Source organism: Alosa pseudoharengus, unplaced genomic scaffold (assembly GCF_046254945.1).
Source record: "Alosa pseudoharengus isolate Yale_2024_CS ecotype anadromous, Long Island Sound unplaced genomic scaffold, YU_APseudo_1.1 YU_APseudo_1.1_scf_6, whole genome shotgun sequence".
Taxonomy (NCBI): domain Eukaryota; kingdom Metazoa; phylum Chordata; class Actinopteri; order Clupeiformes; family Clupeidae; genus Alosa; species Alosa pseudoharengus.
Window position 1 is genome coordinate 26810330 of NW_027468848.1, and position 19347 is coordinate 26829676.

Consider the following 19347-nt stretch of genomic DNA (forward strand, 5'->3'; position numbering starts at 1 on the left):
TCCAATGAGGATATCTGGAGGAACACTTGTGGTTTAACCGCAAAAGCAGACCGATTTCCACCAATCGTAATTACCTTAAACAGATAAATAGGCCGAGCCGAGTTAGCGTTCCCTGATGATTTCAGCGGTGGTCGCCACCTCATCCTGGGATATTACACACAAAAAGTCTTTGTTCGAACAGCATTTGTCTTTAATGAACCATGACAGTGCTGAAGAAGCATTGCTACCTGCAGAGGGAGATGTAGGGTTGTTCTGAAATGAATATTTCACCTAGTTTCTGGCACACACAAAAACTTTATAACATGTGTCCCTTTTAAACAAAAATACATCACATTCCTATTCTTTTTTGAGATTTACAGCTTTCAAAAAGCACTTTGACTTGTTTTATTAGATTCGCCTTTGGTTTTTTAACCTGCACCTACTCTCGAACAGATTCAAGTCCATTACCCAAAACCCACAGGCACTTGGAAAGATAGTATTACTCATAATCTTGCCGGCTAGCACAAAGACACATTGTCTGTGTAAGAAAATGTGGGCATAACTTTAAAAAAAATCTCTCTTCATTAGGGCCCATTTTAACCCGTACACTCCCTCAACAGACACATTTTAACCAACAATTTCTTTTCAAAAAAATTCCTAAAAGAAATTTTTTTTTATTATTATTGTTAACATTATGGATTATGTTTTGCAAACATATCAAGACAGGGGCCACACTGTTTTGCTGACACAGCAGATCTATTACCTGATGGTGACTGAATACCAGAAACACTATGCAGCTCATTATGTGCACCATGGGCTTGGACAAATACGAGTTCAATCCACCATTGAGAGAGGTGAAATATGATCAGGCCCTCTCTCTGGGGTTTCTCTCACTGTCCGCACAGACAGGCCACTCACACTGGCGGCTGCTTTGAAAGATTTGATCACATACTTGCAAAGCTGTGCATGGGACATGGTTTTGTGTGTGTGTGTGTGTGTGTGTGTGTGTGTGTGTGTGTGTGTGCAAAGCTGTATTATGCTGACACAAGACAAGATGTTTTAAAACTCGATGGAATTGAAGAGATGGAAATAAATCTTTGAAGTGAATCATATTTAACTTCCCAATTGGAATAAAAAAATATGAATATGAAAAGCATTGATATTTTGTGAGTCTCTCTCTCAAACTCTCTCTCTCTCTGGTGTGCGTGTGTGTGTGTGTGTTACTGTGTTAGTGTGCGTCTGTGAATTTGCACTAGCCAATGTAGTACATAGTGGGTAGAATAATAAACAATGGAGGTCTGAGTTACTTCATACATAAGCCCCAGTGGCAGCTCTTACTGATGCATTATAAATCACCAATGGGCCTTGCAGCCAGGTGCTACAACAATGGCTGACTGAGATGGGGAGCTCTCTCTCTCTCTCCCTCACTCCCCCTCTCTCTCTCACACACACACACATTCACCTTGTACACATGCACTCTCAATTTCGGTCTCTCTAGCTCTCTTTTCTAGTGTAGACACCCAAACACACACACATATATGCTCGCTTATGTGCAAACACGCACACACTCAACAGACACACACACACACACACACACACACACACACATAGCCTCTCTATCCTCTCTTGTTTCTTTCTCCTGTCCCCATTTTACTGACTTAAATTACGCCCCTTGGGATGGGTCATCACACATGGGGGAGGTCATTGGCCAAAGTTTGCTTTCTGAGAAATGAGGTCACATTATGGTCGTATGACAGAGGACACTAACCAACAACTGTGTCAAGGAGGACTGAGGCTTCAATTTGTTGTTGAGTGTGGGCTTTGGTACAGATCATATCCATAGGTTCTACCAGGTTCTATGGTTCTATAGGTTCTGTGTTACAGCTGAGGGTTGTTGGTTGGAATCAAAAATGCTTGAAGTGTCTAAGTGAACAAAATATAGGAGAGTTGCTTTTAAGGTGTCCCAACCAAAAGCCTGTGTTAAATCAATGGATATATCTTTATCTATATAACCACCCAAAATGCAAACCACCCAAAATAAACATCGCCCATGGCACACAGTCAGTGGAACAAGGGTTAACGTCAGCACAGTTAGACTACCATTTCAATTTTCCCTTCTCACTAAACACTCTCAAAGGATATGTAATGTTTATGGCATATTTAAGGGAAGGCAACCCCCTGACCCAACACCCACGTCTGGTTTCACAAGCTTGAAGAAAATGTCATGTTGTAAATTATTATGGTGGGCATTATGGCATTTAAGGTGTTTGAATAACCCAGACTGTGGAGCTCTACAACGGCTACACGGTCCATCCCTCCTTGGGTCAAGGAAAAAAGTCAGCTTTTCCCACCTCAGTCTGTGCCCCAACCTCCTTATTATGACCTTAATAACCGACCGAATAAAACCTGACCAAGACCTTTTTATTCATAACTAGATGTACCGCAGAGCGGTACAAAATATGACCGCCGCCCAGTCCAGCACATTTTTTCCACAAAAATAAATCACGCTGAAAGGCATATATGATTCTAACTGTCTCACTAAATTGCATTATGCACTCTCAATTCTCACTGGTATCTGCTAGACAACAAGTACCAAAACATGATTAGTTCATAGATTTCACATGTAAAATTCATTTTATACAACCCCACCCCCATCTTGCCTGTTCATAATTCTTGAATTGTGTGCATGTCTGCGTGTACATGTTTATGTTTATGTGTGTGTTTGTGTGTGTGTGTGTGTGTGTGTGTGTGTGTGTGTGTGTGTGTGTGTGTGTGTGTGTGTGTGTGTGTGTGCGTGTGTGTGCCTGTGTATGTGCCTGTGTGTGCTCACAGAAAACTCTTGGTGTACGGTCACTAAATGTACACATAAATTATTTTATTGTAAGGCCCCCCATGAACGAAAGTTCACGAAACTTGGCATGCATTCGGAGGGTGTCATAATGATCCTACACATTCAATTTCGTGCAGTTTTGACCATGTCAGCCAGAGATATTGTGATGAAAACACCTAATTGTTTGCTTTTTAATTTTTAACTAGGTGGCGCTATACATGAAAAAAGTGGTAATGGGATGGGTTGACATGGCCCCTTAAGACCAACATAAAAAAAAAGGTGGTCCTCCTAGGCCCTACGGTTCTCGAGATATTCACAGAAAACTGTCTCCGTTTAGCTGGTTCCCAGGAATGTGGGGTAAAAGCAACGTGCATCATTGCTCATTGCCAGAGTGTCTCGCAGAGACAATTCCATTGTGCTCTCGCGATAACTCTGGATTTCCAGGGTAAATATGAGCTGCATAAGATGTGGAAATCTGAAATATGTTGGTTAAATGTAGTTTTAGAATGAATGTAATGCAGAATTTCACACAGGGATTTTAATCAGGTACACTTTTTTGTGAAATTTAGTGGATTCGGTGGTCAGGGTGTGCAGTAAAAATGTCTATATACAGTCCTGGGTCTGGAAATAGAAAACAAACATTGTGGCATGATTCAGTATGAAAATATTGTAAACAAATAATGCAGCTGAAAAGTAAACACAAAATTGATAAATTTAACTTACATTCTTGGACTGTGTCTGCTGAGTATGCTATAAAAATATAACAGATCATTTAATTAATTAAATATGAGAATATGACAGTTGCCTTGTTAGACGTGTGATCTGTTTGCCTTGTTTGTAAATCTTTAGATGCTAAAGCACATGACACAAAACCTGAAATAGCTCCTCGTACATTTGCATCAATGTATTTTTCAGATACACAGGAGAGGTGTTCCTAGAGCTGTAGATAAAGGATTTCCCACAGCTGCCAATCAACAACCAAGCCTATTTAACATTACACAACATGAAGCAGGATACAACGACAATGCCAAACATGCCACATGTTGTACCCAGGATCTGTAACAACCCTCCTTCCAGGAACCACATGCACTGGCAGTAGCCTGTACCAACCAAAGAACCAAAGCAATAAAAACAAAATGTCTAACAATGCAACCTTTGTACTAAAAAAAAACATCACCACCAACGGAGCATTTCACTGGATTATCCAAGAAGCAGACACCTTCTTTCATCAGTGTTTCGCTGAAGAACAGTAGTGTCTGGCGTCCCAGACCCACCCCCCTCCATACTCATTTCTCTCCCAAAACTTTTTAAAGTCATTCTTCTTTGTTGCATAACCAGACAAAACCTTAATGCAGACACCAACAAATACCAACAAATTCTTCAGTCAAACCTCTTCATTGCTGTTGCCATTTATGATCCGATCAGCAACATAACCATCCAAAACGTAAGTGCTTCATGCAGGCACCAACAACTAGCACTCCAGAAACACAGCGACAGGATTTCAAAATCTCAGTCAATTCAGGTTACAACATGAACCCAAGTAGTCTGTGTGCGTCTTAGCCATAGCCATTGGCTTGCCTTTTCAGCAGCCTCAGATAACTCTTTAACAGCTCCTTTGTGTTGTGGCTGACTTTGCTACAAAGCCTCTAAGACCTATCTCCACTGGTCTTGTGTGTGCTTGCCAGCCGCGTCCACTCACTTCTGCTACCAGTTCTGTATATTTGGACTTCTTCCTTTAAGACTTCCTTCATCACATCTTCAAAGGGAATACTTAACTTAGTAAAGTAGATGATCTGCTCACACACCCCCACACAACACCATGTCTGGTCTCAAAGCAGTCACAAGGGGCAGCCGTGGCCTACTGGTTAGGGCTTCGGACTTGTGACCGGAGGGTTGCCGGTTTGAACCCCGACCAGTAGGCACGGCTGAAGTGCCCTTGAGCAAGGCACCTAACCCCTCACTGCTCCCCGAGCGGCGCTCTTGTTGCAGGCAGCTCACTGCGCCAGGATTAGTGTGTGCTGAGTGTGTTTCACTAATTCACGGATTGGGATAAATGCAGAGACCAAATTTCCCTCACGGGATCAAAAGAGTATATATACTTATACAACAATACACTATTGTACTTGGGTTGCCTTGCGACATCCACCAGGAGCTTCCAGTCCCGTGCTTTGCCCCATCTTCCTGCATTGCTTGTATTTGCCTCACAAAACACAAACAAAACACAAACAAAATTCAACTGTCCCTGTCATTTGCCGGCAAAGAGATAACCTCAACTCTCTTGTTCTCACGGAAATACGCCAGTGATTTTAGAACCTGATTTGTTGAGTATTCTACCTAATCTGATGAGTGGTTCCTACAATGAATTTATTGTGGTTAGCATCAATGACCCATAGCTCTCCTCTCAATACCCATTTTAACGTCAGATTATCCATTTTCCTTGTTTTTCTTGAGAAACCGCTGTTAAATGTCTAGCTTGCTCTTGCTGGTTAGCACCTGTCTCTTCTCCTGTGCTGTAGACTTACCCCATGCTTTCTGACTGGTACCAAGACCAATACCATAACAAAGATATATTATTGAAACATTGAAACAAATATAGGCAGAGACATCCCCAGGACTATGATACTATGATATTATACATATTATACTCTAATAATATTCAATATCCTCTGAGCTCTTGCAATAATTTGAAATATTCCTTGCCTGCTGAGATATTGGTCAGTGGAGATTCTTTGGAGTTTTTAAGATTTGTGTATTGCCAGATTAAGCAATCCCACTTTGATTAACATGGACAGATGAATGATTTTTTATTTTCTGTATAAATACATCAAGGTCAGTACATCTCTACTGCCACATCCCCATGATCTTCCATGGAGGATGTTTATAGCATACACTCATATCTGGATGGTGAAAGGACTCCATTGGACTACCTGTATCAAACATGAATTACACTTTGCCCATCCAAAGCACATCTGAATGTATGTATAGTAATGTTTGCATACACATTTCAGAAACTGTCATCAGATCAAGCTAAGTCAACAAACCCTGACAAGTTTAATACACTCTCTTAACAAATAAATCAGCCCAAGGATATTACTTAAATATTTACACAGGTCTACAGTATTTGGCAACACAGTAGTTGTGTAGGTGACTGGTGACTGACTTTCCAAAATAGACAATGTTACATTGACTTTGGCATGGCCAGCCATTACTCAGCATTCCTGTTTTGCTTTTTGTTTCATCCTAATTCAGCAATGGAAAATAATCAGTGAGGGATGATTGCATTAGTTGCATGGAACAGCAAGAAGTTAATACAGATCGGGGTCAAAGCAAATTATGAACAGAGGGCCATTGACACCAATGAGTTAAGATATCTACTTCTGCAGGCCATTTATCTTCCTATTTGTATTCATATCCTGAAGGGAAATGTGTAACTATTATGTAAACAGTGTTTATTACTAATTTGAGAGGAAACAACAATGTGATTGAATAAATATAAAGTATATTTCTAATGCCACAGAACTAAAACCATTCAAGTTTTGATGGAATAGTTGTAAAATAGAGAGCAAATTTGCCTTATAAGAGTACAAGCTGCTCACAAATATTAGTGCTGATGTGAAGCATCTGCCAATTTGAAAGCAGTCCAAGAATTTCGACTCTGGCCTGTGAAGCACACATTTCTCCTCTATGCTCTGCTCTCTCTTAGTCCTTGAGCCAAACTGCTATCTATTCCATCTAAAAGTAATATCCTCAGGATTTTTACTTGGGACCTGACAAATATTGATTCCATGCTTTAGCATGTGAGATGGCTTTTGTGCAAACTATATCAGATGCTGTGGAATCTTTTTTCTGCTTAAGCAGCACGAATGAATAACAAAAGGTGTATTCATATAGAGGCAGCAGAGCAGAAGATGATTTCCATTAACTATATTAGTTCTGTTTGAACTGAAGTGTCATTTACCATATGTTTAGAAATTAACATGATGATACACTGATAAGCTAGACATTTCTGTACTATATCACAATATTATACATTAATTGAGAGAAATGTTCTCTCTATCTGTCTGTCTGTCTGTCTGCCTGTCTCTCTCTGTGTGAGTGTGTGTGTGTGTGTGTGTGTGTGCGTGAGTGAGTGATAAAGAGAGAGAAATGGGACAATGATTGCATTGGCCTTCGATTGAATTAAACTTCTATATTCACTGAACATATTTCTATCTTAACAGTTAAATGCATAAAAGGTAATGAGCTTTTTCTTTTGGAATCAAAAATTAAACCAGAACAAAAAAGCTGTTGAAAACCTATCTTGGAAAATAGATATATGGCACATATTTTGAAAATGTACACCTGAACACCTGGAAGCCAAATGTCATTATTACCTCTTTTTATTCACGTATGTGTATTTACAGAAGATATGTTTTATAAAGTTTTACTGTAGTAGAGCAGAGTTTAAAAAAAGTCACAATAATGGATGTAGTCAACAAGTCAGTTTCTTTCTTGTGATTAGTACACCAAGGCTCCATGTAAGGCCTTTGCCTTTTTAGAATTTAAGCCCTATCTGTGACCAGATGTTCTGTCTGCTATTAAACTGTAATTATCCATTAGTCATCATTACCTAATTGTTGGGGTTGTTATACTTAGAAACTGTTTGACAAAACACAAGCTGATTGTACAGGATTGTATACAATTGAGGTGCACTAATGAAACTATCAACTTATAGACGTGTTGCTCTTACATAGAAAATAGCAGGGACATGACACTTGGTGACATACATACAAATCAAGCATATAATTAAACACCTTTGATTCTGTCTTATACATTTACATTTCAATGCATGGGGGGCACATTGTGAACTGCATAGAACTCATCATATTCTGGCACTATTTCCACCTAACAAATAAGAGTCCAATTTGACACAGATTTTTATAACAGAAGTGTTAACCTCCTGTACAGTCATGTCACTAACCATTTCGTCTAAGTGTTTTTAAGACACAAAACAGTGCATTTCAAGCTACAGAACGATGGTTTAATCTTGGACAGACATTTACCGTTTAGACTCATGTTTGAGTGCAGTGTATGCACATCGGTAAATTTGTGTTGTCTTGAGTCATGTATACATAACAGTCCATTATAAGTTTTGGGGTAGTCACTTTTCAGAACAGGTATCAAACTAACTAACCATGTATGGGATTAAGATGACAGTGATTTGCATGTCATTTCTGTCCTGTTTTAAAAATGTATGTGCTTAACCAGTAGGCCCTATTCATTATTTCATTACTTCCTAGAGCTATTTTATCTGATGGGCTAAATCACAAAAAAATGAAATTAAGAAATATAGCACGTACATTTGTTCTCATTTGATTTGTCCCAAAAATACGAGTTAAACGCACAATGACATCACTAAAAAGATGGACATCCTTGAGACTACTTCACAGTACATAGCGATTCTGAACATTCTTATGACTCAACTTGTATGTCTGAGTTTTATATATCAGAGTCTTAAGTAACAATGTGTCCTAACAGGATCCGAGCGAGCGACTGTCTTGTAGCATTTAATGCTATCTGTCCACACTGAATCTGTTAAATATACCCTTCTGTTGAGTCATATTTCTTAGTCAAAGTAGCAGAGCAATGCTAGCGACAGAAAGAAAATGGAAACGGGGCACCCGAAAAAAGTTCTCAAAATGTCGCATTGCAAAGTTCTGCTTTGCATTGCATTCTGTCAGGACATTCCAATTGAAAACAATGTAATTAAAACAGATTTTATCACTAATGTTCGCTCTCATCACATGCTGTTAGGACACGCTGTCACAGTGATATGTTGTGGTGATGGTTATGGGATGATGGAAGTATTGTCTGTATGTATGGCCTTTACCATTCCACTTCACTTCTGGTGATCACGATGACCAATTTTTGACTCAGGTAAGAATTGTACAAGAGATATAAAAATTCTGTTATGATGTTTCTCATTATTTTATAACATTCTCTGGACATGTATGTGGTTATGTACATAAGTGATCCATTATGTTTGATATTTTAAGAATCTACTGCATTTTTTTTCTTTCAACGTCACCAGTTCTACACCATCAGAGCCCCACTGCACACAAAATGAGGGACTCACTACAATGGTAAATCTGTAAATACACATAGAAATATATATATATATATTTATATAAACAATGAAAATATAGGCAATATTCTGGGTTGCTTGGTTGTGCAAGTTCATGTGTATAATGAGATGCAAAAAGAAACAAACGAAACAAATAAACAAAACAGATTATTTAAAAAACATTCTCAAAAGCTGGGCATTTGTGGGTCTTGAGTTTCTTCATGGTCTTTTTGAACTCCTTGCTGGACTTGTCCCATTTGTGAATGCCTGTCAGGAGGTACTGCTTGTCCACCTTGCGGCCCATGATCAGGTAAGTGTTTCCCAGGTTGTCTAGTTGCTGACATGGGCAGTCTGCTCCATTCTTCAGGTACAGCACGAGCTTCTTTAAGTCCTTCTTCTTTAGTGTGCTTTGCTTAAGTATCTTCTTCTTCTTCTGCAGGATCACCTTACGGTCATTCTGTTCCCTTTTGACCTCCTTGATTTTGGTCTTGATGGCTGAAAGAATAGGTTGAAGAAGTGTGACAGTTAAATAAACTGAGGTGAGAGGCAAGTCATATTTTCCCTCAAAACACTGGTGGCTTTTACCCCCCACACCCCTCATCTTATACAAAGAAGCATTTGCCAAAAAAAGAAAAATCAGAAAGAAAGAGAAAAAAGCTGAAAAGTTATAGTAGCCCTTCTTGCTTCAGAGCACAATAATAATCCAAAGTGCGTCACATTATCCCTTTCCCTCTGGGAGCAGGTCACAGTCAGGCCGATTGGCAAGAGAGGCTTGTATTGCAGCGGGTATGCCTATCGGGCAGCCCAAGACCAGGTCCAACAAAGAGGAGATTAGTTGACTAAGTAACGCTAGAGAAAAGAGCACAAATGGGCGTAAAGGTTTCAGTATACTCCAAAATGTCCACATGCGACCACACAATGCAGATGCATATAGTACATTCGTGTCTACAAAATATACTAGGTTTTCTAGTGTCAATTTACAGCCTGTAATTTGACAAGACTGTAATTTAGGTTTACAGTCCTAGATTTCCAAAGGTTTACAGGTTTGGCTTCCCCTTCATTAAGGTTTACCCATCTATCTAAATAGCAATAGCTACCTACCTCAAAATACTACTGTTGTTAATTTACTCAGATATGATGCCATGAATATTAAATATTTTTGAACTCCTTGCTGGACATGTCCCATTTGTGAATGCAAAACCCTTGTTTTATCTGTGTGTCTTCTGTTCTTTCATTCACAGGGAGCAAACACACTAATGAAAATGTTTTTGTCGAGAGTGACTTTGGTTAAAGGCACCTAAAAAGATTAATACATACTGTAGTGTAAATGTATCATTTTCTCTTGTCCCTGAGCCAGCCAATGCTAGTCAGTGTGGATACAAAACCTGACCTAAATGTAACTTCTTAGAGCACATTTAAGACTTTAAGAGGGCTTGTAATCAATAGCATAACTCTTTTAGAAAGGCCTGGGGGTGTGTGCATGGGGTGTGTGGAGGAAAGGATGGGGCATATATCATGATCCCAATCCATAGAAAGACGACATGCCTTATGCCCTTTTGGCATTTTGTTAACTCAGGAAATTTCAACTCCAGATGTAACCTGATCTTTGAATATTCATTCATGGGAATACACCCATTATGAGGCTGTGCCAATTAGGAATAGGTCAGTGGTCTTCTAGCAGTTGGACATCTAAAATATCAAACGGGACAGATGGACCTGCCCATGAGTCACTGTCTCCCTAGAATGTGGAAAAAAAAAGTGACCAAAAATGAACCATGCCTCATTTCCTTGATTTCGTCCGTTGAGCAGTCCTAGGCCAGACTGACCGCTCCGACTTTCATCTCTCCTTAATCCCACACTTCTCCTTAGATTTGCTTAAATCTGCTTGATCTTTCACTAAACTCTCTTTAACCTCTTAATCTGTTTGTTTCCCTCACCTTCTCTGCCGTACGTGTGCATGAGTCAACCCCAGAGGGATCGCTCTTCAACCCATGAACATGAGGGTGCCCTCTTTTGCTTCTCTCAGTCCTGATGTACAAAGCAACTCGCCACAGCACACTACAACACTTATCTTAACAGCGGCGATGGGAGATGAGTAAGACATTGCATACTGTAATGTGCATCTTCATCACTTCCACTCTCTCCGTCACGCTGTGGTTTTGCCTTGTGACCCTTGTGTAAACTTCAGGCTTTTTGCCACCTAGACAGTAATTTCGCTTAATGATGGTGAGGTTTCCCAAGAGGCATGAAAACTCTGACACCCAAGCCGAGATTTACTGCTAATTGTTCCATAAAAATCACTGTCAGTCGCCATCACACGCCGGGGACTAAACCATGGTAAAAGTAATCCTTGCCCATATCTCTTTGAACCGTGACTTATATTCTTAGCAGCTCGTAGAGGAAACAGCCCTCCCTGGAAGGAAAAAAAAAAGTGTGAGCCGTGTAGGGTTGTAAGCACTGCATGCTATAGAGTTTGGAAAACTCATGCGAGCCCCATGCTCCCAGGAAACTAGGCAGAGTGGCAGTGCCCATCTCTAACACCTTCAGACTTTCACAATTAATGACCATTGTAGAAAAAAAACTGTTTTTCCAGGTATTAACAATGCACATGGTACGGATTAAGAGCCTTTATCCGGCGTCTCAGTCCCTTGAACTTATTCTTGGAGGTGGCTTAGTCTTAAACTGAATCAAAATGGGCAGCATTCATAATAAGCAAAGTAATAAAGAGAAGCCCGAGCCCACCCAAGGAACCACTTTATCTGATTCAAATCCCGCTTTAACAAAGCTATGAACTTTCTGTGCACCTTAAGCTTCTTGTGCTCTGAGTCACTATAGGCAGAATGTTACCCCGTTCTGGAGAACATCTTTGCAGTTGGTTTAGCAAAAATAGCTTCAGGACTGCAATATGGAACTTTTTCCCCCCCTCCAACAACATTTGACAATCACAAGTTATCTGGTCTAATGTCTCCTGGGGACTACACTATACTCTCCTTCCTACTCAATATCACAGAGCATTATACAAAAATGCAATAAGGATGGTCCGAGTCCAAACACCACATGAAACCATTTAAATGTTAAGCAAAAACGCCAGATATAAATTCTGGCCTTAATCCTAACAAAGATCCCCTGGTACTTCATCTAAATTTCATAGTTTCCGAATCTTATCATAGCAGACAGTCAGACCATGAGAAACATGTCAATGCATGGGTATCTGTATACGAACTGTACCATGTGCATTTATAAATAGAGCGGAATGTGTGTCTGTATTTCATTACAGAGCAACAGAGGGGCCTATTTTATCAAGTTATAATCTTGTAGAGGATTCACAAACAGAAGCTCATTCTGCCTAAATGAAATTTTCAGCAGAGAAACGAGCACATCAGGATTACTACATCACTGGAGACAGCTCTTGTAAATATTTAGTCAGACAACATACTGAGCTACAACGAGTGACCTCTTTGCCCCTCACATAAACCAAGCATGCATCTCTATTATATATGACACAGTAATCTATGGCTGACCTAAAATGAAACCTGCATCATCAATTCTACGCTTAAGGGAAAAAGTTCAGAATTAAACCAGACGGTGGAAACGCCCGAGGAGTGTGGCGAGGGCCAGTGGCCGCCCGGCCCCCTTCACTCAGCGGTCATTGGGGGTGTTTAACCTTTTGCTCTGACCTGCGACCCCTTACTTCCTCTCGGCCCTTCTCCGCATGGAGGGCCAGGCTCCTCTCCGGCTTCTCTGGGGCCGCGTCGTAAACACAGCAGGAGCGCTGCGCTCAAACTATTCACAAACATGGGCTCTGTCTGCCAGGGGGAGCGAAAGGGGCAGGAGCCGGAGCATTGCTGATGCACAGCGTTGTTTACTGCCTCCCAGAAACAAGAAGAAGAAGAAGAAGAAGAAGGAGGAGAGGGAGAGGAAGAGGAGGAAAATCGAGCATGCGTCATTTACTACAAAAGTGCATGCAGGCCTTCAATTGAGGGGGCTACAAAGTTTGTTGCCGGGGAGCATAATAAACCTGCTGCGACGGGTGTAAATCATGATAGCAGCCGAACTGCAGCTGCAAATCTTTCACCAGCTCGGGCCGAGGTGACGCAGTCTGTTAAGTTACAATCATTGCCATTAAAAGATCAAAGCGACTTGGAAGAGGTTCCACTCTAGCCTGCTGTCACTGAAATGTTTCCAAATGATTACAGTTAAACCAGTATCACAAAGAAAAAAAGACCATCCCCCATCCCCTTAAGGAAAAAAATGAAATAAATAAACTATTCTCAAAATTACAAATAATGATTACAGTTTTGTGTAACTGTTGACAGAAGCGTGTTGTAACACTAATAGTTGCTACAGATGCCTCTCCCCCACCAGTGAAGATTACAGGATAACAAATGAGCCAGTGATTAAATCTCAGGGTCAGCACTCATAAGGCGCTGCCAAAACAAACACAGTCGCCGCTCGGGGAGCTGACGGAACGGTACACAAGCTTGTCTCCACATGTGGAGTCACAGTCACCTGCAAGATATACGGTTCAGGGTTAGCAAATCAGTTAACATCAGGACTAATAAAACGTCAGGGTCCACTTGGGTTATTTTTGGGCCACACAAATGTATACGCAATTATAGTCTACTTTTGTTCAGACACTTACGCCGCTATCATGATTAGGCTTAATTGCTTCAAGAATGGCATCATTTAACAGTCATTGTCAGGGACTAGTGCTCAGATGTCAAATCAGATATCAAGCATGAAGGATGCAAGGCCATGGAATTATAGCCAAACCTATCCTAATTTTAGTCAGTGGTGACTTGAATGGTCTTTTAAACTGTTGCATGATTCCATGCATTTATGCAATGGGAGACCATAATGGTACACAGATATTTAAATAAAAGCTCTCTGTCAGATCTTCTGTTTATTCCAAATATAAATATAAATCTAATATTAATTACATGTATTACATATTCAAGTGTCTTTTATTTTTTATCAATAATTTTAGGTTCTTCGCTGATTTGGTCATAACCCTGAAAATGAGGTAAGAATTGAGATGTGGCACTAGGCCCTCGGCCCTCAACGACACCATACGGTGTCGAGTGATCACCCTGAGCAGGGGTCAGTCTCGGGGTTCTTGTCACTTCCCAAGGGCCAGACAGCAGAACAAACACCCCAGTTTATTGCCCCAAATGACTGCCAAGTAAAAGGTTTTACTACCACTTTGGATCAGCTCTCTTCCATTACATACAAAGTGATAACCTTGAAATTGTAATGTTAAAACACGGTATGGATTTATGGTGGTCACAACTATTCAGTTGTTTTCATGACACTTAAAATGCCTGTGGGTTTCAACATTGATAAACTCTTGGTCAACTTAGTGAACTGCATGACTCGTTTAAAAATAAAAGTAATTATTCATCTGCCCTCAATCTGACTGATAGCAATACATTTATGTTTTTCATGCAATTCATTTTCCATTGACTTGAGATGGAACACAAACTTGATCAATGTTGCCTTTATTTGACAACTTTTACTTGTTTGTTGAAGGCAGCATTCTGCAGCCAAAATCACAATGGGCCCTCAGTCCTATCTCTTGAGCATTCTTTTTTCTGTATACATAACAAACACTATCAATTCAGCTATGAATCCCATGTTTCCCCCCAACAAGTGACAACACAAGAGAGGGATGGCAGTGGTGTTTTTCCACTCTTGAGAACATGTTTATGTAAAGGGATTGAAGGAATTGAGAAGCTTCCGTAAAAAAAGACCTGAATCTGTGATGAAAGAGACCACCAAGGCATAATCTAAATCACAACAACACTTTTTAAATGCATTTCTGGCAAAGAAACCTAATGACAAACAAAAGCCCCATGACAAAGAAATACAGAGAGGAGAGCCATACAGAGGAGAGAGACAGATGGCAGATGAAATACAACAGAGAGAAGAAGAACAAGGAGGCGGAGGACAGCAGAAATACAGGCTTCACTCTGCATTCCCTTGGCCTTGTGAGGATGAAGTTCATGAAAGTTAATGACTAGGCCAATCAATTTTAATGTAACGTCTTGGCAAAACACCACCTTATTGTGAGTATACTGTTTCATTTTTTCAATCTGTACATGATCTAGCTACTGTACTGACTACTAAAGTTATTCATTATACCCATTTTAAAGATCTGTATCTGATAAATCAAACCAGCAAATAATAATAAAAAGTGGTGTGTACTTGTTTCTCAAGTTAAAGAAAATAGTAAATTGTAACTTACAACCAAAGTGGCTAACTTGTAAAAACTGCTTACCGAATTCACTGGCACACATGTGGTCCAAAATAGCATCAGCCTTCATCTCGTCGTCACAGGGGGGACAGACAGGGGAGAAACCTGCAGGAGGCAAGATGGGGTCTGGTCAGACAAAAGTGGATCAAACTGAATTTAAACCGTCAATGCACAAACCAATGCACTAGGCAATCGCCTGCAAAGAAAATCAAAGTCTTATTTGACTATGTGAAGAAAATAAAACAGTGGCAATTCCTCACTGTCATATTCTATTACATTTTATAGTTTTCTTGTGTAAAAAAAAACACAGCACTCTCACAAAAAAACTGAAGTTGGCAACAAATGAAGCAGTGCATTAAATATGTCTACTTTACTATAATACATAGTACTTTCTCCTGTCATTGTCTTCAAAATTGAATAAGCCTATTTCACTATTATTTTACTATTAATTTAAGATAGCAACACAATGAATCCAAGGCCACGGGAGTTGTGAATTTCATGTTCCTCAAATAATAAATGCAGCATGCAAACAAATCTCATAACAGACGGTTTACTGGAATTTCATCATCAAAGTCATCTTCACAGCATAATATAACAAACTAATGTTTCCTTTATACTGTAAAAGGCCACAGTATAAATCTAATTGCTTAAGATTTCATATAACAACTAGTGTTCACTGTATTCACATGATGTGATTTGGTTACGAAAATAATATCTTCTGCATCTGCAGAACAAAGTAAATGTTAACAAGGAGGAACAACAATGATAAAAAGATAAAATTGACAGATTGATTGTCTTAACCCAAATCACCACTTTTGTACCTAGCGTTTTTATTTTCACTTTTATTTTTTTGTTCTTGCATGTCTTCTTACAAGGCCTTATACTAAACTAACTGCAGCCCAGAGTAAATGGAAAATGTGTTTACCTTTGAAACACAGTACTCTTTGTAGTCACTTGTCTACTAATTACAAGTATTTGACAAATCCTTGTGGAAGTTACACCCAAGTGAAAATGCTTGTGACAACAGGTGCTACTCAGAAAATCAAAAGGATAACATTTTTTTCCAGTAAATCTTTTCTACTTTTTCCAGTGCATCTTCTCTACAATCTACAAATCCAAAAAATAGAACTCATTCGAAGAGGTAAACACCATTGAACCAAGGAGTCATGACTTGGTAAATTTATTTGCACACAAATTATTAAAACTAACTTTAAATGAAAAACGGTATGTGGACATGAAAAACAAAAATCAGGCTACCACACATCATAACTAAAATTTAGCATGAGAAAAAAAAGTGTTTGCAAACATAGTTTGAACAGGTTCTGGGTCTGTGGCTATAAACGGCAGGACAGTTGGTTTATTTATCACAAGTGGCGAGTGACCGGGGCTGAAGTATGCCTGTGTGGTCTGAGAGCTGTCTACCTTAAGCAGCTGTGCTGGTTACTGAAGAGCTCCTTACCCCTGCTGTGCAGTGCCCCCATCAGAAGCACTTCTGCTATATGCTTCAGCCACAACCATTGCCACCACTGCCACCACTGTGTCTTATGATATTGAGTGATATGATGGACCAAGATTAAAAAAAATTTAATTGATTCTATTGTTTATATTCCCATTTTTTTCCTCATGTCTTGACGTACATAGACTGAGAGTTTCATGGAAATTCCCCTTCGATTTATGAGCCAGCCATCTCAGTTAGATGTACTTTCCCTAGTCTCTCGCAACTGACGGCTCTGAGCCTTTCCAGGAGAAGTGCTTTCTCTTGCCAGGAACACTGAGAAAGTGATAAAAGCACCCTGTGATGCAAACACTGTTTTTCGGGGCACAGAACGTTTCCAACATAAATCCACCATCTCAAAGCCGTTGCAGAACTTTCTCAGACAAAAAATGTTTGTGTGTTTGTGTGTGTGTGTGTGTGTGTGTGTGTGGGGGGGGGTTAATGCAAATGCTGTTAGTATCTGTGAAGGTAGTAGAGTCAGGGGGAGAGAATACCTAACCCTTTTAAAACAAAAACTGACACCTCTATACTCAAGCATCTGACCAAGACTGCTCTCAGGCATGTAGCACAAGGCAATGTGAGTGCACAGGACTTTAACATCTCTGTGGGGTGTAAAGACAGTGGGAAGGGTTTTACAGCAGTAGTAGCCTTGAAGGGAATCACATTTGCAGAGGTGACAGAGCAATCTTATCAAATGTGGGACAACCTCTTTTTTTTATCTCGGTCTGTGTCATTAGCTAACTGAGGAGCTAATAAATGCCTGTTTTGGGGCCTGGGGGTACTAAGGGAGAGCAAGAGCTGTTGATCCGAACAATGGGTTCTAGCTGTTTTTCCTCGGGTGAAATAAGTAGATACACACAAACGTTTGTTACTGGACAACATCCCAGTATGTGCTGGATCTTAAACATTCAAAATCAATTGCTACCAGCTGTTAAACAAGCATGGCAATATTAATTTCGAACAATGTGCTTGGTAAATAAAAACTAAAACACTTGGTTAAAGACATACTAAACAGAAATCTACCAAAAAACTACCACATCACTATCACATTTTGAAATACAGATCAAAGAATGTTGAAGCTATAGGGTAAAAAAAAACAAGACTGATGAACAGGTCCAAAAGGTGGTTAGCATGGGAGTCCTGATCTACAAACAGACCTTGTCCCCTGAAATAACAGTCTACCGCTTTTAAGAAGGCAACAGTGTCACTTCTCACAGAAAGCAAAAGGTGTGACTGCTGGTGTCACATCACCCTGCATGCATACAGTTGACTTCAAAATGTCAGCATGTCTCTCAAAGCCAAATCCTAAGTGTTAGTGTTTACACTGCAAGGTCTTCTGCAAGTCACATGCTCTCAATTCCCACATTTTTGAGACGTGGTATACTCTGGATGCTGCCAAGGTTGTCAGGAGTGAGGACATGTTGTGGGCAACACTGTCACTGTGTGACATACATACCCTCATTTTGTGGTTACTTGCCCCATCTGCAATGCCATTCATGTCTGACTTAGAGAACCACTGTGTAGCAGAACTTACAAGGCATTTCTTTCTTAAACAACAACAACAACAACAAAACACATTTAAATTCAGCATTCCTCTTCCTTGTGTCCTCGTCATCAGTCTCACACCTGTGCTGCATTAAAACGAATAAAAAGAGGTTTGTGTTACCTGAAGGCTTTGAGGCTTCTGTAGCATTAGGGGTGCTGATGCACACGTCGCCCAGGGGGAACTTGTCGCAGGTGAGCATCTCGGGCCAGGGGAAGCCAAACGCCTCCATGATCGGGGTGCAGGCGTCTCGGACATTCTCGCACAGCCAGCGACAAGGGTAGATGGGTGTCTCCATGCAAACTGGGGCAAACAGGGAGCACAGGAAGACCTGGGTGCTAGGATGGCAGTTCTTGTGCACCAGAGGCACCCAGCTCCCAGCCTGTTGCTTCACCTCGGCCATGGTCTCATGCTCCAGCAGGTTAGGTAGCAGCATCTGGTCGTAGCCAACGTTGTGGCAGAGTCTCAGGTCCTCAGGGATGTCCACACACTGAGGTGGCTTGTCATAGATGCGCCCACTGGTGTACAGGTCCGACTTCCAGCTTGGGTCTGCATACTCATATTCTGAGGCACTGCTCACAGGGAACATTGTCATGGCCAACGCCACAGCAATGCCTCTCCAAAAACTTAGAACAGCAAAACACTTCATTGTCTGAACAGTCACTGGAAAAAAAAATCAAAAAAATATGTGATGCTCTCAGTATGGAGAGCTAATTGTAAAAAAAAGAAAAGAAAAACTGAAAATAATGAAATCTTCTTCGTGTAGAGAACCTAAATAAGATGACCAAAAAAGACCTGGAAAAATGTTAAAAGTTGAGTTTCTGGAAATCCGATGCCGACAAAACGGGGTTCTGCAGCTGAGTCCGGGTGCTGACTCACACGGCTGCTTGCCAAGAGAGCATTGCTTGAAATGCCCAAAGTGGAGGAACAAGGGGAGATTGTGAAGTACTTGTCGACCAATGGAAATGCTCCGGGACCTTTTGGCACGCACATGTCAATCAAAGCGCTCAATTACCCAGTGAATAAAATTCGGTGTAAACTTCCACGCCTATCTCCCTTCCCAGTTTATCCAAGTTTATTTCTACCCAGAAGCTTAGGTACATTACCTTATTGAAACTCTTGCAACAAGTCTCAGTTAAGGTGA

At 40.4% G+C, this 19347-nt stretch overlaps 1 protein-coding gene across 1 annotated transcript; it reads right to left on the bottom strand.

Annotated features, from left to right (window-relative positions):
• Positions 1–7170: 7170 nt before the first annotated feature.
• On the bottom strand, positions 7171–19101 carry sfrp1a (secreted frizzled-related protein 1a). The gene is made up of 3 exons (XM_076270362.1): positions 18327–19101; positions 15190–15270; positions 7171–9407 (listed from the first exon to the last, which is right to left on the bottom strand). Exons 1-3 carry the CDS (start codon positions 18850–18852, stop codon positions 9085–9087), a joined length of 930 nt encoding a protein of 309 aa, XP_076126477.1. The 5' UTR covers positions 18853–19101; the 3' UTR covers positions 7171–9084.
• Positions 19102–19347: the final 246 nt, after the last annotated feature.